This window comes from Pongo pygmaeus, chromosome 2, assembly GCF_028885625.2.
Source record: "Pongo pygmaeus isolate AG05252 chromosome 2, NHGRI_mPonPyg2-v2.0_pri, whole genome shotgun sequence".
NCBI classification, from domain to species: domain Eukaryota; kingdom Metazoa; phylum Chordata; class Mammalia; order Primates; family Hominidae; genus Pongo; species Pongo pygmaeus.
In genome coordinates this window covers 65518159-65542969 of record NC_085930.1, presented here as the reverse complement: position 1 = coordinate 65542969, position 24811 = coordinate 65518159, and the positions used below count along the sequence as shown (strand labels likewise).

The 24811-nt window shown below is 36.7% G+C and overlaps 1 protein-coding gene across 3 annotated transcripts in view; it reads left to right on the top strand.

Moving 5' to 3' along the window:
• Positions 1-24811, top strand: part of PPARG (peroxisome proliferator activated receptor gamma) — a 146478-nt gene that overhangs the window by 48371 nt on the left and 73296 nt on the right. Inside the window, exon 1 of one of the 3 annotated variants that reach the window (XM_054480366.1) lies at positions 14643-14900. The exons of the other annotated variants lie outside the window; for them this stretch is intronic. Coding sequence (XP_054336341.1) covers positions 14819-14900 — 82 coding nt within the window. The 5' untranslated portion in view covers positions 14643-14818. Of the gene's footprint in view, positions 1-14642; positions 14901-24811 lie in introns of those variants that run through there. 3 annotated transcript variants of the gene reach the window in all.

Here is a 24811-nt window from a genome sequence, read left to right as displayed (position 1 = left end):
AGGCCTTTAGGTTTTTATAAAGACATTATGCAAAGAGTGATAACCATCTTTCTTACAACCTCTTCCGAAAGTAAAGCAAGGGGGCTGAGCTTCTTGTGGACGTTTAAGTTTGAATAGGGTACTCTCCTGAAGGCCTTTAAAAATACAGTAGTTTGTCTGTTTGGAGTTTAGCAATCAATCAATCAAGTCTTGAACACCTAATGCTGCACTAAGAATTATAAATGAAGTAGAAGGCATACTCCTTCGTGTCTTCAAATGACTTAATAATATACTTGGAGAAATAAAACAGATACACGTGAAACAGATCAGGTCTAAATTATGTGGTATTGACTCTATATGAGTTACTAGGATGAATTGGCATTCAAAGAACATTTAGTTGGTGCCAACCAATAGAAATATCTCATTGTGTTACAGCGTAAGAAAGATCAGGAAGCCAGAAACAAGTCTTAGTGGATGGCGGAAAATAAGAATATATACATTCATTTCTACACTAATTCATCTATTCACTATTTCTTGAGCACTTACTATATACTATAGGCACATAGGAGTGAGTAGGTACATTGTTCTGAGTAGAACTTATGTGTTAGGAAATAGTGAACAAAAAAGTGGGAGGACAGGTGGGTGTGTGGGCAGAGTATAGCAATAATATTGTTAACCTATGCAAAGGTTAGGCTGATTCTGAATAGAGCAAGAGTTCATAGTGGAAGATTCCTTTTAACACTTAAAATTCATGAAACAAAGAGCTCAAAGAAAATCTTAGAAGCCATCTAATCTACTCTCCTTTCCCTATCTCCACTTGAAAAATGGGGACTTAAGAGCAGAGCTGTTGCGACTTGCCTGAATTCATAAACCGAGTTAGTGGCGGAGCTGAAAGTCGAGCCTGGCTCTTCTGTTTTTACCATTTGCAGTTGCCGCCCCCCCACCCAATTCATGGGTTCCACATCCATGGATTCAACCAACTATGGATCAAAAGTATTTTTAAAAAATAAATAAAAATAGCAATACAATAATTAAAAATAGAAAATGTAAAATACAGTATAAACAACTATTTACATAGCATTACATTGTATTAGTTATTATACATAATCTAGAGATGATTTAAAGTATATGGGAGAATGTGCATAGGTTATGTTCAAATACTACACTATTTTAGATTAGGGACTTGAGCATCTTGGATTTTTGTATCCACAAGGTCCTGGAACCAATCCTTCATGAATACCGAAGGACAAATAAATATATCCTTCTGCCTCTTCAGTCTTAAAGTTAGCTAAAACATTTCAGTTCCCCATGCCAACTCTGTGAATACCAGATCTTAGATCCTAAACTAAAGGTTTGGAAGGCAATCATTATTCAGGCATAGGTAGGAAAGTATGACTTAGAAAATGAATCTGTTTCATGTCTCAATTTTAATAAAAGTCTTGTTTATAAAATGATGAAAGGCTCAATGAGATTAACAACATACAACTTGTAATAAATGTTTTGTAACCATGACACTGATGAGCTGTGTTTTAGACCTAGCTGTCACTAATTGGCTGTGTGATTTTTGCACAAGTTGTGTCTCCTCTTTTGTCTTTATTTATATTATGACAGAATTTAAATTCTGTTTCAGTTATTTTATTACTATATATATATATATATCTTACAATTGCTTGAGTACAGCACAGACTTCAAGGAAAAAATTTCTTATGATTCTCAGTGTTCACATAATTTTTATTAAATATAACTTAAATATATGTAAAACAAGTTGTAAACTATGTTTATAGCTCTTATATATTTGCACAACCAAAATAAATTTTAAAATAAGTTGTAAAGCCCTTAACATTAAAGGTACAAATATGGAAATGACTGCTATAGCATATACTTTTGGGGATTCAACACCTTTTGCTGCTTAATGCCATATCTGATTAAATTTTTCCAAGACTTTTTTCTTTTTCAACTCTTCTGTGAAACATTCCTTTCTACAGTATTACTGGATCTAGTTTGAACCTCAGTTAACTCAGATGAATCATTTACATATTAAAAGTTTACCTTTGTTCTTCTTTCACTAACCTTAGACAACTAAAGTTGTGATATTGGGCACCAGTGAAATCACAGGTAGAAACTGTGGCGCTGAAACTGCTTGTCTGTATTCAGTTATAAAATCATACATATAATCTAAAATATGAATTCTTATACATTTTATGTCATTAAAATTAAGGTAAAATTGAAAACAGAATTAAAAACTTTTCCTCAGAAATCGGAAACAATCTAAATGTCCATCAGCTGAATGGATAGACAAAATGTGCTATATCAATACACAGCCTAATCTAGGCAATTCAGCAATAAACAGGCATGAACTGCTGACACATGCCACAACCTGAACCTCCAGACTCAACCTCAGAACCTCCAAAACATTATGCTAAGTGAAAAAAAGCCAAACACATGAGACCATATATTATATGATTCCATTTATCTGAAATGTCTAATAAAAGAAGCAAATCTATAGAGGCAGAAAAGTATAGTAGATTAATAGTTGTCTGGGATTGAGGGTAGGAATTGGCGTTTGATTGTAAATCAGCATGACAGATCTTACTAGGTGATGAAAATGTTCTAAAACTGATTTATGGTGATGGTTGCAAAACTTGGTAAATTTACTAAAATTCATTGAATTGCACATTCAAAATGGTGAACTTTATGCTATGTAAAATATACATCAATAACGCTGTTTTAAAAGCTTTTTATGAAGACTTCTAGATCTCCTAAGAATATTTAGGTATTAGATATTTTCTCCCTTGACCCTTCCAAGGTCAGAAGACACAGCTGAAAAAATGCTTTTAGTGGAACCAAAGAATGGATCCAGTAACTACAGTATCGTGGATTCTAGCTTTGACTTTGTCACTGACTCTACTTGGGCAAGGCCCTGGGCAGGTCACTTAACCTCTTTGTGCCTTGGTTTCCCCATCCATAAAGAGGGTGTTAGTTTAAATGTTCTCTAGGATTTCTTGCACACATGACAGTCACATCCTCACATTTCTGTTATCTGTGAATCTCTCCCTCCTAGTGATTCCCCCCCGCTCAAATACTCTAACAAAGCCCCTTTATTCAGCATGGCATATGTGGCATATTGCTTGTCTCACTAATTCTTGCTCACACAAGCTTCCTGACCTTACTGCGTAGGTCTTTCAGGTACACAGTTCTCAAAGTGTTGATCTGAAAGTTCCATACAAGACTGGCTCCCCATCATTCATTAATCTCCCAGAGGCTACCTTCTCATCCTATGTAACTCTCTTATGGAAGCTCTCCCATAGATAACAATATACTTCCCCTTCAGGCAGTACATGGAAGAAACAATGGGCTATACAATGGAACCATCCTATGAGATTACACAGAATGAGAACCTGGCCCATTGTTTTATCCTGCTGCCTAAGGAAGCAGTTGTGCTCTTTGGATCCCTATACAGATTTTGGCTTGTCCACCTCCTTGAGTTCCCAAGTAACAATTAAGCAATCTGCCTCCTTCCCTCTTCTCATTTCAATGTGTAGGATATTTGTCAACTTGCCCAGAGTTACTGTAGGCATTTTGAGCTATTCATCTGACTGTGTGCAATAGATAACAAAAACATAATTAGGAGGAGGACTGAATTAAGTCTCAATTTTATTTTTATTTTTATGGCGGGGGAGAGGTGCTTACTTTAGAGTGGTAAAAGTTATTTCTTGTCCAAGTTTTCATCATCCCCTCCTTCCCTCTGTGTTTCAATAAAATGTTTCCAAAAGTTTCAAATAAAAAGTTTATTAAAATAGAGCTCGTGTTTTTAAAAATAAAAACGTAACATTTTACTTCCTAGAGGTATCTGAAGAAAAGCACTCCAGGAGTATAAAGAATAAACTAGATGGTTGGAATGTGGTTTATTAGTCCACAAACCTGTCAGGAATCTTGGACTCTTTTCCTAAAGCTATGCAGACATACAACATAACTTTGGAAGAACCAGTTAAGTTTGTATTCTAACTATGCCCTGTAATTTAGGAATAACTACCTGCTAAACACTGAAAATCTGTTGGTGGAAATCACTGGGTAAAACCAAAGCGTAAGTTATATTATTAGGGGTTGGTAAGTGGTTTTGTATATGCAATAAAAAGGATTAGATGGCTGGGCGCAGTGGCTCACACCTATAATCCCAGCACTTTGGGAGGCCAAGGCGGGCAGATCACAAGGTCAGGAGTTCAAGACTAGTCTGGCCAATATGGTGAAACCTAGTCTCTACTAAAAATACAAAAATTAGCCAGGCATGGTGGCACATGCCTGTAGTCCCAGCTACTTGGGAGGCTGAGGCAGAAGAATCACTTGAACCCGGGAGGTGGAGGTTGCAGTGAGCTGAGATCACACCACTGCACTCCAGCCTGGGCAACAGAGCGAGACTCCGTCTCAAAAAAAAAAAAAAAGGATTAGATATTTGAAGAACCATGGGATGGGTGTCCCGTTAATTGTCCATAGGGCCAAGGAAAATGGAGAAAAGTGAAGTTGAAATAAAATTCTCTAAAGATAGCTGAAAGAAAAACTTAGATATGTGTTTTATGATGTGAACATTCAATGAACAGAGGAAAGAGATGTGCCTAAGAAAGTTTGGTGTTGAAGATAGATACCTTTTTAATAAAAGAGAACAAATTAAACAAGCAGTCTTCCTTTCTTGTAGGAACTATATTTCAGGGTAATTACATGTCTTTAGTTGCTGAAGGAAAGATCTTCCTTACAGAAAAATGCCTCCTGTCTGGGTACAGTGGCTCATGCCTGTAATCCCAGAACTTTGGGAGGCCAAGGTGGACAGATCACTTGATCCCAGAAATTCAACACCAGCCTGGGCAATATGGTGAAACCCTATCTCTACAAAAACATACAAAAATTAGTTGGGCATGATGGCACGTGCAAGTCGTCTCAGCTACTCAGGAGGCTGAGGTAGGAGGATCGCTTGAGCCTGGGAGGCAGAGGTTGCGGTGAGCTATGATCACGCTGCTGCACTCCAGTCTGGGCAACAGAGCAAGACCCTGTCTCAAAAAAAGAAAAAAATTCCTACTAATCAATGTGGAAGGAGTGGTAGAATTAGAAAAACATTTCATAAACTCCAAGTATTGATTCAGGAAAACATGATAAAGTTTGTTACACCTTTAGGTGAATGATTAATGAAACTGAACATCCTTGTAATACCAAAGTAACATTGCACTGATGACTGTCTAATTGAAGGAGAAAAAGTAACTGTACAGTGGAGAGATGAGACATATCACCATTCTAACTTAGTGGTAGATTTTACCATGGCTGATGGTCAGTCATATATTATGCCTTCTGATGTGATGGAATAGGAAGTACACATCCCCTATGGTATATTCAAGCCTAAAATGTTTAACTTGAATCCAGAAATCCTTGGATATAGTGTCCAGTTTATAGGAAACACAGGGGATAGAGAATCAAGCTAAATGATACAACAAGAAAACAACCAGACAAATTCAGAAGTTGAGACATTCTACCTGATAACTGGCCTGACCTCTTCAGTTAGTCAGTGGCCTTAAAATTAAGGGGAAGGAGTAGTCATGCTAGATTTAAAAAGGCTTAGGAACATACAGCCAAATGCATTGCATCATACTGGATTAGATTAGGGTTGGAACAAACCAACTATAAAGAACATTTGGGGTCAACTGGGGAAATGTGAATATGGGCTGGGTATTGTTTGAAATGAAAATGTAATTAAATGAAAAGATGGAGATTATTGACTTTAAAAAGCAGAGGGCTGCCAGGAAGTACCATATCTCATTTTGATTAAAAAATACACATGCTGTGTGTATATGTATATGTGTATGTGCTTATGTATCTGTATATACATATGATCATACATATGCCCAGAAAAAGACCCAGATGCATAAACATTAAGAGTTCAACATTGGTTATCTCTGGTAGTGGAAATATAATTATTTTCTTTTTACCAGTCTGTATTTTCTAATTTTTAACAATGAACGCGGATTGGTTCTATAATAATGAAAGGTGTTTTTTTTTTTAAACAAAAAAACCCCTACCTTTTCAGATAGAAAAGCAGCAGTGTATTCTTTCCTTCAAGGAAAATAAAAATGTTTCCTTTGAGGAAAGAAGATATAAAGACTAGAAAACACTCTAGTATCTTTAAAAACCACCAAGCTTTCAAATACAAAGATTTAACATATGTAAACTGTATTGTACTTCATTTGAAATTCAGTATCTTTACTAAAGAGATTTCTTTTATCCTATCCTACACACGTACAGTATTATTTAATGATGTGCACACAGAACTCTGCCAGCCTGAAACAGTAGGTCTAAGACACGTTTGTTGTTTTTGGCTCCCCTGTGTTGATCTAAATCACTGCCTAGTAGCCCTTGGAAATTTCTATCCCAAAACGTCCCACAGAGGTGCCCAATACCGTAGATTCTCATTCCCCTGGTTCATTCTCATTCTTCTCTCTTGGTTCAGCCTTGCCTTTCTTCACTCTGTTCCCTTTCCTTGTTCCTGCCATCCAAAGCTTCTCTGTCTTTCAGGCTCATCTCAGATTTCCTATCTTTCCTGAAGCCTTTTTGGATTGCTTCCATCTCCATGCACAGTCAGAAGGGCTCTGTTCATCTCTGAATATCTTTCGCACTCCATTGTATCTGGTTTAAATCCCTTCTCTGCCTCTTATTAGCTATGTGATCTCAAAACTCAATTTCTTTATCTGTAAAATGGTGATAATAAATGACTTCACAGGGTTGAGGGCCTCAAGTCAGTGGCGAGTACTGCAGTAGAGGCAGAATACTTAGCTCAACAGAAATTACTCCAGTAATGGTCGTGATTGTTTGCACTTGTCTCAAGCCACCTACTCGTACATTAGAGTGCATTGTACTTGTCTTATCCTCTTTACTAAAAGTAGGAAAATGGCTTGAGAATTGATGCTCAGTCCTATTTATTATTCTATCCCTAGTTATGTGATACTTAACTGTATTGCTCGGTATTTAGCAGCCCATTATCTAATCATAACATCAACCTCATTCTTTCTGAGCTTGTTTCCTTTTTGTGAAATGGGGCTACCATTCAATCTCACAAATTTTTTTTTTTTTTTTTTTTTGAGACAGACTCTTGCTCTGTCACCCAGGCTGGAGTGCAGTGGGGCAAACGGCTCACTACAACCTCTGCCTCCCAAGTTCAAGTACTTCTCGTGCCTCAGCCTCCTGAGTACCTGGGATTACAAGCATGTGCCATCACACCCAGCTCATTTTTGTATTTTTGGTAGAGACAGGGTTTTGCCATGTTGGCCAGGCTGGTCTCAAACTCCTGACCTCAGGTGATCCACCCACGTCGGCTTCCCAAAGTCCTGGGATTACAGGTGTGAACCACCACACCCAGCCAATCTCACAGAATTTTTATAAAGTCTAGACAAATTTTTATATTTTAAAAGACTTAGCACAGCCCCTGACAGAGTAGGCACTCAATAAATGTGGAATCTGAATCTTACTTAAAGCTAGTTTATATTTTCAAGTCTTCTTACTTTTACTAATGCTGCTTTAAGATATATTCTGTAAGTTCAAATGTAGAGTTCTAGATTGAGAAAGAATTTATAATGTGTCTAATAAAGATTGTTAGAGACAAACTTTTAGACTGAACCAATCTACTACTAATGGACTGATGAATCTTACTGGAAAATAAACATAAAATATACTCTGTGTTGCCTGTGGTTTAATTGCCATCAAAATTAAGTTTATTATGTACTGATTTCACATATCTATTTGTTATTGTGAAGAAAATATGTCTACTTCCGCTAAGTGAACTTTAAAAATTTGTACTTGCTTTTGAAGATTCCATACTCTATATACCGTGTCTTCCTGAAACATATTTATGTAGCTCCTTTTAACATAAGAGCGATAAGAGTGTTGCTTGATGACTGCTCTTATTGCTTTATTAAAGTGTCGTGTAAGATTTAAATATTTGATTATAAGAATTCATAATATAATTTTGAGAGCCTACTCTGTTCCAGATGCTGATTTATTTAAATCATCTCTAATTCTCACAACTCCAAAAAGGTAAGAAAACAGAGATGTGACAAGGCTTGAATGCAAACCCAGGTCTGTTTGACTCTTTATTCATTTTGAATAAAGACAAATTACTCAAAGCTTTACTGCCAAAAACTATTACTGGTTCCACATTGAAACCCTATTCAATAGTTGTTATTATTTTCTTCTTTTGCTTTGAATAACCTCCCAGCATTGTTGTGAGTTTCAAACGAAATAAAAACACTATACAGATCCAAGGTGTTTTTTTTTTTTTAGAGTATTATTACCTCAAAGTAGAAATTTTCAAATAGTAATGTTACCATTTTCATAAGAGCAAGGAACTTTGTCAATAGAAACAAAAACATCATACCAGAAGAACCCCAGAATGCTGGGATGACTCATGAAGAATCTGTGAATGAGGCAAGAGAACATTTGTCAGCAAAATGACTCCATGAACTGATGTTCAAATATTATCAAATTTTAATTACCAAGTCATGATTGAGTACTTACTTTGTGGAGAGCACCATATCTAAACTCTGTGGTGAATGATGACATTTTCATAGGTAATTCCTCCACATTAAGTGATTCATCATAGAAAAATGCTTTCATGCTGATGACTTCCACCATGACTGTTGGCATTAAGGATCATTGACCTGAAGAATTGATTTGAACATCTTACTGCATTATTTTAATGAGATAGAGCACCGTTTGGAGCTTTGGACTGGGAATCAAGAAACCTGGTTTCTAGCTCAAACTCTGCTGCTAATTTATCTAGGTCATGCTTTGGGCAAATCATTTCATTCCTCTGGAACTCATTTTCCTTATATCAAAAATTAAGAGTTGGAATATGCTAATCTCCCTCCTATTAAGTTTCGTGAGCCCGTGATTTCAACAGTCCGTAAATTTCCTTTAGTACAGTCACAGAACTGGTAAGTGACACCAGCTGAACCTGAGTGCAGCTCTGCGGCTCTACGCTTGCTGTAGAACCTTTGTGAATTCCCAGTGTGCTTCACCAGTGACAGGATGTGCTACCCAATAAATCTCCATATAACTGATCTTGAAAAATTCATTGATAAAATCTGAAAACTGAAAAAGATACATATTTTAGAGGTTTAGGTTTCCCACAACATGAAAATGTGTCAGTTGATAATATAGCTCACGGTATTTTACTATGCTAGGAAACAGCTTACTAGAGAATTTCAGATATTACATGCAACGACAAGTTAACATAGTTTAGGTGGGACGTCTTTGGTTCAAAGTTACAGTAATTTCAAAAGTGTTTAGCTGATCCCTAGAAAGTGGTTAAACAGGTTAGGCTCTTTTTCAGGTATTAGAGGGAAGTTAACTTTTGAAGGTGGGCAGAAAAGGAAGTTTTCAGTTGGTTTTTTCCTTTTGAGACTTTTAATTTATCATCAGACACTATTTTTTCAGATGAAAGTGCCTTTTATACTGTTACCTAGGTATGAGTCAAGTATGAAAAGGAAATAGTAACTCAGGATTATAATATGAATAAGTATACAATATGGAGAATTTCCATTAAATTTTAAATAAATGAATTACAGTCATATTATTCAGTATCTCAACATTAAAACTCAAAAAGACCTTAAGGATTATTCTGTTTTGTGGAAAGGCCTTTTTCTGATTCTAGAGATGAGAAACGTGGACCCAAAGAGTTGACACAGTAGGTTTGTGGCTGAGCCCAGACAAAAACCTAAAACCTAGGCTTTCTGGCTCCAATGTCAGTGTTCTTTTCTACTGCTTTTGAGTTAAGAAGACCTTTTTTTTTTTTTTGATACCAAAGATACATTTACTGGAGTTATTGGCTTCTTTTTTTTTTAAGACAGAGTCTCACTCTGTCACCCAGGCTGGAGTGCAGTGATGCAATTACAGCTCACTGCAGCCTCGGTCTCCTGGGCTCAAGCAGCCCTCCTGCCTCAGCCTCTCAAGTAGCTGACACTACAGGTACATGCCACCATGCCTGGCCAATTATTTTATTTTTTTGTAGAGGCAGGGTCTCACTCTGTTGCCCAGGCTGGTCTCCAACTCCTGGGCTCAAGGGATCCTCTCGCCTTAGCCACCCAAAGTGCTGGGATTACAGATGTGAGCCATTGCACCCAGCAGCATTATTTTTCTTTAAATCAAAATAATATAATTGTTTAATATAATTATGTCCATAAAATATATTACTTTTGAAAATCTGAACAAAATTACAGTTTTTGGTTAAAGAAGAATGGATTTGCCTTTCAATAAAGTGACACACGGGAGACTGAGGCAGGAGAATTTCTTGAACCTGGGAGGTGGAGGTAGGTTGCAGTGAGCCTAGATTGTGCCGCTATACTCCAGGCTAAGAGACAGAGTGAGACCCTGTCTCAAAAAAAAAAAAAAAAAAAAAAGACACAGCTGAGTGTGGTGGTGAGCAACTGAAATCCTAGCTGCTCTGGAGGCTGAGGCAGGGGGGTCACTTGAACCCAGGAGTTGGAGACTAGCCTGGGCAACATAGCAAGACCCCTGTCAAAAATTTTTTTAATTTAAAAGATTTTCCAAAAGGGGCATGGATACATTGAACATTGACCTTCCTTTGTCTGCTTTTATGGGAATATCTGGCTTGTTGTGATGGTTGTGGTGAAATTTACATCCAGGATACAGGATTATTTGTTCTTCTCAAAGGAGTGTCCCATTGGCCCAGAATTTCTCCCATGTTGTCTCTCCCCTGTGACTATGAAGAAACCCTAAACTGATGCAACCACCACTTGAAAATAAAGTTCCAAGCCAACCTGAATTGCACTAGGAAAAGGCAGCCATTCTTTTGCGTAGGGGGAGAAGTGAGCTTGGCTGGTCATTCTGGTTGTTAGCAATTATCTGGCTTCTGTTGGAGCATCATCCAGAAATTTACATCTTATTGAAACAAGAAGAAAATGGATGCTATTATCAGTTTGTTAGGTCTCTAAACTCCTTCTTGAATGATACATGTGATATGGATGTGCTGTTCTTTCGTTACTCTCATCATCAACAAAAACAATATGTGTGTTTTAATGCCAACCAGGGATTCTGCTAGGTTCTAGGGATACAATGAGATCTAAACGCCTAACCTTTTAGAAGCTAACATAAATGTTAGTAGCACTTATAGCATTAAATGAAGCAGATTTTTAAATGAGGTTATAGCAAAAGAAAAAATACTGTACATACAATTTTATAACAATACTAACAGCTTATTTCACACAAAAGAAAAAGCAATTTAAGCAATTTTAAAAATTCAAATTTATTCTAGAGAATAAATTCCAAATTTATAGCAAAAAAAGAGCGAAGTTTTCATTAGCTTTCAAGAATAATGCAGCTCCAAAATATTTAATATTCTATATTATGGGAATATTTTATGTAAGTCATCCCAACACCAAGTAATGCTAAAAATAACTTTATATAGGTTCAATACCATGATTTTATTAACTATAGATTTTTAGACCTTTTCTTACTTTTTGTTATTGAATCATTCACAGCTTTTATTGGTTGAATTGCCTTCTCCTAAAAGTACCAAAGTGTGGAGAGTTTTTAAGGCTGAGCAGTATTCAGATTCTTGTAGCCAAAGACAGGTTCTGTGAAGTAATATTGAAGACTAAATGTTGAAGAGTAGCTTTCTCTAATACCAAGCGGTCAATTTTTTCAAATATCGTGAACTGGGGTAGAGTTAAGTTTTCATCCTCCTCATTATAGAATCATTCCTCATTATCCGCATTCTTTCTCCTGCTGAGGATGTGGTGGTGTACTCAAAGTCACATCCATACCCCTCTGTCTCCAAAGTCCTAGGAGAGATGGCCCTCTTCTCAACCTCTACATTGCACAGAACCTTACATCCCTCAACAGAAGGAGTACATAGTGCATAAGGAAAGTGGTCTTTTACCACTCCTCCTCACTCTGTAACATTACCAAGGACTATCCTGCAAGGGGACCATCCATAGGATGAATAGCAATAGACTGCTGCATTGATGTGCAAAGTGCTGACAACCCATTGGTGTGCAAAGCACCCTAAGCAAGATCTAAAGTTCTAAGATCTTATCGTGTAAATCACCAGCATGCTGTTTTATATATCTTATTATAATATCCTTCCAATCAGTATTATAAAGGGCAGGACACTGGGGGAATCTTAAGGCTTTGAAGATAGGGATAGTCACGTGCATGTCTTATAAATTCTCTGATGATCATATACTGTTTACTGATAGTAATGACTCTACTTAAACAAATAATATATTTCTCATATCAATGATTTCTCATATCATTGCATGCCAATTGACCTTCAAGTTTAAGCAAATGAAAAGATCACTCTTTTAAGTATATTTGGATAATTTTGATATAGTTACATGTGAACTCATTAAGTATAGAAACCTTGGCTTATTATTTACCACCTAAGCGTAGGTCAGTACCTGGTGCTTAGTAGGTATTTGATGGATGATGGGATGAATAAATGTAAAAATAAATCTTTTCAGTATCTGAAGACAAAACAGATACATAATAAGATACAAATGAGATTGGCTCATCTATCTTTATTTTCATTCATTTGAATGTCCATGTGAGCAAGTTATTTCTTAAGTGACCCAGCACTGCAGTGCAACTATCATTAACATAAAATATGATTAAATAATCCACATTGTATAACTGTTTTGTTAGTAATGTAGGGATGCTTTGCGTGTTGCTTGGTTTGTGTATGCAACCAAAAGTGTAAGCAACATTTACTGAGCTGCTATGTGGCAGGCCCTGTGCTTATTAAAATTGTAGTTTTTGCTAATTGACTGTTTTTTGACACATCCATCTTGTTCATCATTGTATACCTAGCACCTAGCTTTAGGCTTGCCACATATTATATTGGCAATGAATATTTGTTGAACAAACAAATGCATGAAATGCAATGAGTAAGACAGGTTTTTGCTTTCAGGTAAAACATAGTCTGAGGGAAAAAGGAATGTCAGAATGTGGTGGGTGCTATAGGAGTAGGTGTTATCAGATTCTGATGCTATGGAATAATAAACTGTTAAAATATGTAATCTTATGTTTCAGAATCTAAAGCACAGTATGGGAACTATTAGAGGCTTAGAAGGCCTCACTACCCACTAGACTCAGAAGTTGAATAGTGTCAGACAAAAGAGAATAGAAGTAACAGTAGATGAAGAGTCCAGAAGTGAGTCCGTTTGAGGACATGAGTACAGGTGGAAAGACTGCATCTGTGTGTTGCCAAAGAGTAACAGAGACTGGTATAGGACTTGAGTTCAATTCAGTCATATCCTTAAGTATTGTGCCATCGTGTCTGGATTACTTTGTAGTATAAGTAAATTTCCAAGCATGGGGAGGAAAGGAGAAACTCCTTTATTGAGAATTCAACTGAATATAGAGAAAACTAATTTTACACAACTGTAATCACTGTAGTCATTTGGACAAATTAGCAAACCCAAGTTTTGCTTTAACTTGGATTGCCCTAATAAAGATGTTTTGGGGCTTAATGGCACAGTTGCCCAACTCCCCACTTTATTCTGTGCTGTTCAGACCCAGCCAGCATTTCCCCATCAAGCTCTTGCACCATGATTGACAGGGATACTTTTACTAGTCCCCTTGAAGAATGAATAGTTACTCAATGGAGATTAACCAGATATATATTTATTTTACTCAGGGAATATCACGATAAGTATAATTCAGAGAATTATTGCCTTCTGATATACTGCCCTGTGTGGGGGCATCTTTGAAAGTCCGCAAAGTCACTGCAATTCTAATAGGCCACTCATGTGACAAGACCTGCTCCCACATCAGTAATTTGGCACAGCTAGTGTTTCTCCTTGCCAAAAAGGGCAAAGGCCTTGAGCAAGAAGCCAGCTTTTTCCTGATTACAAAACTGACCACAATTCCTCGCCAACCTAACAGCGTAAGTCTATTTTTTTCTGGTGGTGTGTTATTCTTCTCACAGAGAACTCCGTTTTTTCATTATGACATAGCACTTATCATTTAAACATCAATTGATGTTCAAACATCAGCTGATGTAACATTGCTGCAGTTGCTATTGATGGATAAGCTGAAGTTTTTAAGAAAGCAAACCCGATGTATAAAATTGAAACCATATCAAACCCTTCTTCATTCTCTCAACTATCTAATTTTACAGAATTTGGATAGCAGTCAGTATCATTTTGGGCTTCAGAAATCAGTAGAGTAAGTACCTTAGGAATATAACATATCAGTAGCATGCTGATACCAACGTTTAAACTATGGATACATATTTGAATTCCAAATTTTTCTTCAAATAATGTGATTAGAGATTCAACCAGGAATAGACACCGAAAGAAAACTTTGCTCAAATAAGCTTTCTGGTATTTCATAAGCAAGAGATTTAAAGTTCTCCATTTAAGAAGCAATTGATGTGAATTTTACAACAATAAAAAATGCAAGTGGATATTGAACAGTCTCTGCTCGATAATTCTAAATACAGTACAGTTCACGCCCCTCACAAGACACTGAACATGTGGGTCACCGGCGAGACAGTGTGGCAATATTCTCCCTGTAATGTACCAAGTCTTGCCAAAGCAGTGAACATTATGACACAACTTTTTGTCACAGCTGGCTCCTAATAGGACAGTGCCAGCCAATTCAAGCCCAGTCCTTTCTGTGTTTATTCCCATCTCTCCCAAATATTTGGAAACTGATGTCTTGACTCATGGGTGTATTCACAAATTCTGTTACTTCAAGTCTTTTTCTTTTAACGGATTGATCTTTTGCTAGATATAGACAAAATATCAGTGTGAATTACAGCAAACCCCTATTCCATGCTGTTATGGGTGAAACTCTGGGAGATTCTCCTATTGACCCAGAAAGCGATTCCTTCACTGATACACTGTCTGCAAACATATCACAAGGTAAAGTTCCTTCCAGATATGGCTATTGGGGACGTGGGGGCATTTATGTAAGGGTAAAATTGCTCTTGTAGTTTGTCTTCCAAGTTATGTTTGTTTTAATACTATCATGTGTACAATCCAGTATTTTAATGCTTAGCTCGTTGCTATTGCGTTCATTTAAAAACATGTTCAGAACCTTAAAAAAGGAAACCTAACCTAATCTGTATTTTATCTCTGTGCATGGCTCCCATTTCCTGAATTTTAAGCATTAAATGTATGGTTATATCCAAAAACAATCCTGTTCATTTTTATTTCCTGAGTTTGCGTAGATTTCCCAAGAATACATAAGGGCTTTTTAGACTTGAAGGGTCACTTTTTCCTCTTTCCATCTCATATGTTAGAGATCTCTCATAACTGTTTTTATCCCTCTTGCAGTATTTTTATTCCTCTTGAAGTACTCTCAGCTCTTTTCTGTTCTACTTTGAAATCTAGATATTTTGTGTGCACTTTAGCTCTCCCAAAGAATTGTAAGTTCCCAGAGTGTGGGACCGAGTGATGTTCTTTATTAGATTTCTTAGGATACTTCTAGCATAGTGCCTAATGCATTGCAGAATAGATTGTCGGAACCTTGAAAAATATCTGTTCCAAGCATCACATTTTATGCATAAAGAAAATGAGGTCCCTAAAACAGTAAATGCCTATTGCAAGTGACTACCTATTAACTTCTCTTCAGATGTGTCAGAATCAGATACCTACTTTTCAATATTTCTTTCTTGGCCATTGCGAAATATAAGTTCTCCACTTCTATAGCTCCTTCTACTGGAGTTTCTTAGCACAGCCTTTTCTGTTTTGTATTGTCTCCTATTGTCTGTACTTCTATTCATTTTATTTTTCTCTTCTCAGATTCTATGTAAAAATAGATTGTTAACTAGTGTGATTCATGTTTTATAAGTGCTAAAGCATTAAAATTAACTCACTTAATTGCTGAAATGGATGGCTTTACATTTTAACCTTTTAATTTTCCTGGAAGCCTGAAGTTTGAACATATTAGTCATCATTTTTAAAATATAAAGCTTTTTAAAAATTAGTAAGAAAATGTTTCCTGAAATACTGTTTTATTTTATTACAGTAATTTGATTCAACATGTATTTCTATCATCTAAGCCTCTTAACTAGGAGTTTTGTTTTATTCCATAAAATGCTGTTATTCTGTTTTTCTGCAAGCCGTAAAAATTGTTGCTATCTTTCTTCAGTTATTAATATAGCCTGCCTCAGGGCAGAATGTCCTGGCTATACTGTGATATAGTTCTTGAGTCAAAATTTGATAGTTTTGTCTATTTTGAAAGAACATGTCTAGAATGCAGTACAACAAATATCAACAAATAGGTTAACTGAGAGGCAAGTACTATTTGTGGTAAGGGATGGTTATGTGATTCAAGTTAGTTTTCATTCTGTGCTAATCTCTAATTTTATGCTTTGAATTTACTCTAAGTTTAATTTTTTTGAGTCACGATTTCCTCTAAAAGAATGATCCAGTACTTTTCTTCCTAATTAACATAGTGCAGAATGAAATTATTAGCAATTAAAACATTATATTTTGTACCAATAATTTAACCCTTGTCTTATAGGGTCTCTGGCTACTACTTCTTCGTAAGCACTGTTTCTCTGTTAAAAATGTGAGTTCCTAAAGGCCCAAGACCTATGATTGTTACTCCTATTGCATTTTGTAAATGACCTTTAAATAATTACTCCACCTCTTCCAAAACAGACAGACTTAAAAATAAATTAGATATGTGATCATCATTAGCCAAGGCCAGCTGAGTTGAACACTGTGGAGATGAGGTATTTGGTGTGGGTACAGTAGTCCTCTTAGGTGCTCCTCCTTCCTCATCATAGGCAAAGTGAAATTGGGGGTGTTGCAAATGGTTGGGTACTGCTATTAAAGAAAAAGTGTGAATGACTCAGATATCCAGGTAGATTGGTCATATTCATGAGATTAAAAATCTCAACTACACTTAGCCACTATGCCCAAAGAGGACTTCCATACTTTTTCCAAGGCTCCATCATTGCTGTGACCCCTTTATATTATTCCCCTTTCTCTTTTTATCAAGAGCTCCTCAAGCAACCCCAAGTAACCTCATGCTGGCTCTGAAACCATTTCCACTAGTAAAAATTGGCAGGATTGAAGGGAAGCTTCCACAAGCTCAAGCTGAATATGCCTCCTGCTTTTAGTGCCAGACTTAGTCCTGTGTGAATTCTACAATTTTAAGTTGTTGCACCAGAGCCTTGAAAGATGATGACACACTTGTCCTTTGGAGCTGATTGAGCAATGGAAATATGCCTTAGAGACATGATAAATGCTGCAATAGACAATCCTTCAAAACGAGTCTCTCCTGAGAAAGGAGTGAGTGATTGATTGTATGCCATTTTTATTGAGGGATACTTAATCTGTGGTTACATAGCTCCAGGCAACTATATATTCAGAAACATTTAGATAACTGACCAAAGTTTTCACCTTTCCAGAAGTTTAAAGGGACCCATGTAGTACCAGGGAATATAAGGACCAGTCCTTTGTTGGCCACATATTTGCTGTGTGAATTTAAGCACGCCATTTTTCTTCTCTGGCCTTCTGTTTTCACATATATTAACAGAATACACAGGATTAACGGGAGGATTAAATGACACAATACTTGTGAAAGTAGATCTAAAGCCCTATATGGAATTTATTGCTTTAGCCTTATAGCGTTATTCACTTGTGGCTAGAATAGAAGGCTCCGTTTAAAAAAAAAAAAGGCCGGGTACGGTGGCTCAAATCTGTAATCCCAGCACTTTGGGAGGCCGAGGTGGGCAGATCACGAGGTCAGGAGGTCAAGACCATCCTGGCTAACATGATGAAACCCTGTCTCTACTAAAAATACAAAAAATTAGCCAGACGTGGTGGCGGGCGCCTGTAGTCCCAGCTACTCAGGAGGCTGAGGTAGGAGAATGGCGTGAACCCAGGAGACAGAGGTTGCAGTGAGGCTGAGATTGCGCCACTGCGCTCCAGCCTGAGCAACAGAGCGAGACTGCATCTCAAAAAAAAAAAAAAAAAAAACCTAAATTTTAAGCACTTTATGGAATATAGAAAAACAAAAACTGCAGAACTCTTTATTGCACAAGAGTAAGTGGCAGTTTTATGAATGAAGCGGGGCATCTGCATGATCTCCTGTGAGTGTTTTGAGAAGGAGATGATCAAACTTAGAGAAAGCATCTTTGTCTCTAATTTTTTTAAATGATGAAATTATTTCCCACTTTCATTAATATTTGTCTATGAAGAAATTGAAGTTATTCTTTGGGCCAAAATAAAAGTGACAATTACATGTTTTCTTCTCAGAGGCATTGAGAGACTTAGATTATAATGTTTTTCATACACTGAAGTAGAAGTCCAGAAAGATTTGAGTTATTGACACAGATCTTTTTTTTTTTTTTTTTTTTTTGAGACAGAGCCTCACTCTGTCACTCAGGCTAGAGTGCAGAGGCATGATGATCACAGCTTACCACAGCCTCAACCTCCCTGGGCTCAGGTGATCCTCCCACCTCAGCCTTACTAGTAGCTGGGACTACAGGCCCTTACCACACCCAGCAAATTTTTGTAATTTTTGTAATTTTTGTAGAGACAGGATTTCACCATGTTGTCCAGACTGGTCTTGAACTCCTGGGCTCAAGGAATTCTCCTGCCTCGACCTCCCAAAGTGCTGGGATTACAGGCGTGAGCCATCGCAGCCTGCCCCTGAATTCCATAATTTCACATGTAATTAGAATTCAAGACCTTTTTCTTGAATATTACTATTGTCTGTATTAATTTTTTTCTGAGTATGGCTCTAGCTTTATCATTTTTTTCTGACTTAACTCTGATTAACCTCTTTTTTCATCACCAGTACTTGGCAGATTTTGTAGATTTCTAAACTCTGAAAATCACTGTTTTTCTGAAAACTGTCATTTGTCTCATACTTTCCTCCAAAATTATGAATTATAGGAAACACCCCAAAGAAGTATCATTTACATTAGCTGTTTACAAGAAAATACAGGGTTTCATTTTTAATTTTATTTTCCTCTACTATCTCTAAGGAACACAACTTGTCTTGAAAGCTCCCTGACAGCAACTATCCATTTAATCTGCCAATTGCAGTATAAAAATGGGTCATTAAATGAAAAACAATTGTATACCTCTCATAGAGGTTGTCATATATTACTATTTTTGTCAGCATTCTCACTTATAACTCTGTTAGGATAATCCTGGGAAAATTTCTAAAATCTTCATAGCTCTTTTGTTAGGTACATATTCCTCGAGACAGAGGAAATCTCAGCAAAGTAAATTTCTTCATTATCTTAGATCAACAAAAGAGATACAGAGCTTCTGTCCTGTTAGCTCCCTTTGGATGCTTAAAATAGGCACTAGAGGTTGTCCAGTAAATGCTTCATATCCATCTACTAGTGCTGAATATTTGTGAAAATATAGGTGATAATGAATTAGACTCGTTTTAATGGAATTAAGTTTCTGTAAAGTTTTACCAGATTGTCTTTCTTTTGTTTTTTGTTTTTTTGGTAAAAGCAGTTTTGCACCTGTAACTAATTTAGAGACGAAGAAATTGCACATGTAACTGATAGCAACTGCCATCCAACTCTTATAACCTCAGAATCAAGATCACGTGGCTATTTGAGTACACAGTGTTTTAAACCATGTAATTTTTATTTGAGCAAGGGATTTGCCAACACAAGATCGAGGTTCCCACAAGTGGTGAATGGCACTTGTGGTTAACACTGTAAAGCAGATTTAAAACAGTCAACTGTCAATTGCCTACAAGGGAATTATTCCTCATCATCTCATGGCAGGTTTTTATATAGCCTTTTAGCTGACCTTCTAAATGAGAAACTTTGCCATCCAGTGCAAACTGCCAATGGTCCTAAAATGCCTATCTTTATTATCAGTCTAATAATATTTATTGAGTGCCGATTTTCAAGGCACCATAGTGAATGCTGTGAAATCTAGACACTTTTTCCCTGGCTTTCAAAGCTCTTTATAATCCAGGCATATTTTATATATTTTACCTTATTTCTCACCACATTCCAGGCATTGGCCTGCCTTGCTCTGTTCACACTAATCTCTTTGTCCCAAGAGTAAGCCCAACCCACCCTTGCTCCAAGCCTAGTATGTCTTGGAATGCCTTTCCTAATTCTTCCACCTTTTCAAATCATCCCTGTCCTTCAAGGTCAGCTTCAAGTAACCTCTACTCCGTGAAGCATTCTCTGAATACATTGCTGTTCGTTGCTCCCTCTCTCCTCTAAACTGAAAATGTATTCAGAATATCTCTCTTCTGCCTCTTCCACTGCCTTCAGCTCAGTCCAGGACACTGTCTGTGCCTGGATGCTAGTCTCTTGATGGAGTTTTCAGCTTCCATCCTAGCCTCACAACAGCCTAGTCTCAACCAGTCACCCACAGGGATGATGCTCAAATGTGAGTCAGATCCGTCACTCCACCCATAGCTCTGCAGTGGTTCCCCATTTCACTTGTAACAAAAGTCCAAGTCTGGCCCCTACCTCCTGCCCTACCCCAACTGACCCCTCTGGTCTTCTCTCTCTCCTTCTCTCTCTCTTACACCCACTCTGCTCCAAGCACGCCAGCCTCCTTGCTGTTCCTCCCACATTCCAGATGCTCTCCTGCCTTCGTGCACCTGCCCTAGCTCTTGTTCCTGTCCAGGACCCTCTTGCTCTGGCATCCTCTGGTCTACCTCTGTCAACTCCCTATAATCTTGGCTCAAATCTTACCTTAGAGTGAGGGTGACCTTGGCCTTCCCCATCCTAGGACAGGGGAATTACCTATCCTCCCCATTGCTCTTCCTCCTCTACTCTACAATTTCCTATTTAAAAAGCATTTATCGTTTTCTGACATGCCATGTAATTTATTGATGGATTGTATGTATTGCCTACTGTCTGCTTCACCTCCCTGGAATGTTAACTGCATGAAGGCAGAGATCTTTGTCTAGTTTGTTCACCCACTGATGTATTCCAAATACCTGAATAGTAGTGCTCATTAATACTTGCTAAATGAAAGAATAGAATCTTCTAACATTTATGGCTACTATCACACAATTTAGCCCTGAGTTAAAACTGTCTGGTATTATTTCCTGTTTTACATATTCTCTAAGCCAAATCGTATAGTCACTGAAGAAAAGATCCATGTTTTATTCTATATTCCACAAATGCCAAACACATAATAAGTATAATCAGGTCTTGTTGACTTATTAATACCAAGCTGATCTCCTCCTAAGGTCAGAGACTGGAATATATTTAACAAATAAAAACAAAATTTTAGTGTGTGTTAAATATTATTCTAAAACCAATGCTAATATAAACAAACCAAGTACTGGATATGCTACAAACCAGGCACAAATATGTTTTGAATTATCTATTAGTTAATTTGCACCATGTCCCTCCATTAGTTTGAATAGCATTCATTGAATATCATTTGAATATTAATTTTAACACCATTTGTTTGTGAGTTACCTAAATCCCTGGCTTCTTCTGCAAATCTACCCACCTTTTGATACTTCCATTATTCATTTGAACCTCCAAAACACTTATTTGCTAGTAATGTTTAAAAAACAGTAGCTTATTTAATTACCTAATATCTAATATATGAAGCACTTAATGTATTAATTGCCTGATATGTAATAGGTGCCAAACATGTCAGTTCTGTCTTCTTCTCATCTTTGAAATGGAAGTTAATACAGACATAATGTCTCCCCTTGGGTCTTTTAAGTCAGATCTTTAGGAAAAAGTAAAATATTCTCATTATTCTTATTATTTTGCTTGCATTAGCAATTAAGTATGCATGATTTAAGATCGGTGGACATTATCTTACTATTATCTACACTTTACCTAAAGCCGTGCCTTTAGTTTTGTAAATAAAATTATAGACCTATTAGATAGATTGAGCAAGTTTGCTTAGTGGATTAAAATATGATGCTAATAAGAGCCAAAGTGAGTTTGATATTGGGTTGGCCAGATTTACACAGAAGTCTTTGCCATTTACAAAGGGATCTGTTTGCCATTGATACAGCCAAACTTCTAGCCACAGTTACCCAAGATATGTAAACAGTTAACTCAGGAGAAACCAACTCAATTTTCAGGTGTATGCCATATACAAAGTCTCATCACCTTTGCTATTATATACACTTAGTATTATTTCTTAAGCAATATCATGTAATATAAGCGGCACGTTGATGACAGGGACATGTACCTTTTTCTTGGGATTTCAATATGAATGACCATCCAAATCTTAATCATCCCAATGGCTCCACATAATTTGGACACCATGTCTACCGGAAAGCTATCCCTGATTATTGCAGGACATGTTAGTATCTTTCTTTTCCACATTTCTAAAGTACTTACTATCTCTATCATGAGTCTGGTCTCTGTACTTCCTTCTGCTACTAAACATCTCTCACTTTTGTAAGCTTCTCAAGAACCACAATACTATGTGTTTCTTGTAAGGCCTGAAAAACACCTTGCGCATAGTATTAGGTGATTAGCTATCTTGATTTAAGGTTTTAGCTTACTGATTGAACATTTACTGAGCTGAAGATATAGAGAAAGAAAAATGCCAAAGAAAATAAAATGAGGAAGTTTGGAAAAGAGAAACACTCTAGTAAAATATGATGGTAACTTCTAAGAAGCAAGGTTTATAAAATAGATTGTTGATACAAAGAAAACGTTATAAAAAATGGGTAGCTTGAATGGATTTAATCTCCTAACTTTATTTCATTTAAATGGAATGCCTCAAAAGACTACTCAGCTGATCCAAACATAGTAACTTCCCAAACACAAGACTCTTGACGTAGGCCTCAGAATTTGGGAAAAAAAAATTTCCTGCATTGTTTAAAAATACTGTGTCCTTGTAAAGCAGAATAGGCCTTATATACAAGCCAAATATATCAGTGCTAAAGCAAAAACAAAACTTTTACTACTTACTCTTTTATTTTTTATTTATTTATTTTTTTTTTGGAGACAGAGTCTCACTCTGTCACCCAGGCTGAAGTGCAGTGTCACCATCTCAGCTCACTGCAACCTCTGCCCACTGGGTTCAAGCAATCCTCCTGCCTCAGCCTCCCGAGTAGCTGGGATTAGAGGCACCCACCACCACGCCTGGCTAATTTTGTATTTTTAGTAGAGACGGGGTTTTACCATGTTGGCAGGCTGGTCTCAAACTCCTGATCTCAAGTGATCCGACTGCCTGCACTTTTCAAAGTGCTGGATTACAGATGTGGGCCACTGTGCCCAGCCTGCTTCACTCTTTTAGATAAAATGTACACCCTTTGAATTTTTGCTTCCGCCATTTACACTGATTTGAAGTCCTTGATTGAATATGTATTTAGCCTTCATTGTGCAAGGAAGCTGGTTACAAAAACAGTTTATTAAAATACTTGTGTTGGTTTTTAAAAAAGAATAGTTTTAATACAGTTTTTTCTCTTCTTTCTTTTTGCTCTTTTTGTTATTTTTTTATAGAGACACGGTCGGGCTATGTTGTTCAGACTAGTTTCAAACTCTGGCCTCAAGTGGTCCTCCCATCTTGGCTTCCCAAAGTGCTGGGATTACAGGTGTGAGCCACCATGGCCGGCCTTATTACTGTTTTATGAGTTCTGAATTGAATAATTTTTAAGTGAATGTCCTAAAATTCTATGACAATCCTTTTAACACAACTGGAAGAGTTTTTGTTGGCTTATTTGGTTTGTCTGCATGTTTCCTTCTGTCATTCCTCCACTCCTAGGACCCATATGGAACATTCTCTCTTAATTAACTCTTTTATTGAAGTATAATATACATAGAGGAAAAATGTCCAAATCATTTTCACAAGTGAACATACTTGCGAAATTAGCACCCAGACCAAAAAAAAAAAAAAAACAGAATAATACCAACACTCCAGAAGCCCTCTGACTATTCTAATTTCTAACTCATTGATAAGTTTTGCCCAGTTTTGAATTTTATATAAATAGAATTACACATTGTTTACTCTTTTGCATCTGGATTCTTTTGCTTAGCATTTATTTGTGAGATTAATCACACTATTGAATGTAATTGTACTTCATTCTCATTACTGTATAGTGTTTCATTGTATAAATATATCACAACATATTTATCCTACTGTTGATGGGCATTCAGATGGTTTTCATTATTGCAAATAGTACTGCTATGAACATTGTCCTGTAGGTCTCTTAGTGAAGGAGCCTATGCATTTCTGGTAGCTATATGCTTCAGCCAATAATAGAGTATGTTGAGCTTCAGGAGATGTTGCCAACAGTTCTGAACAGGACTCTAGAAATCTATACTTCTACTAGAAGTGCATGAGTGTTCTAGCTCTTCTACACCATCACTGGTACTTGGCATTCTCTGTCTTTTTCACGTTAGCCATTCTGGTGAGTGTGTTGGTATCATATTCTAATTTTAATCTCCCCTCTTCTGATGTCTAAAAAGTTAAGCATTTTAAAAAGTGTTTGTTGTCCATTTGGCTATCCTTTCTTGTAAAGTACCTGTTCAAGTCTTTCACCCATTTTTATATTGAGTACTTTAGGTAAACGTTCTAAAGCATACCTTGTCAGATACATGTATTGTAAATACCTTCTCTTATTCTGTGTGCTTTTTCGTTTACTTAATAAACAGACATTTCTAATCAATATAGTCTGATATACTAGATTTTTCTTTTACAGTAAGTGCTTTTTATATCCTTTTGGAGAAAGCTTTGCCTACTCCAAGGTTGATAAAGTATGTTTTTATTTTAAAAGTTTTCTGGTTTTATATTTCACATTTAGATCCATAATCCACACAGAATTGCGTATGTTGTAAGGTAAGGGTTTATCTCTTTCATGTGGATATCCAATTGATCTGCTTCGTTTATTG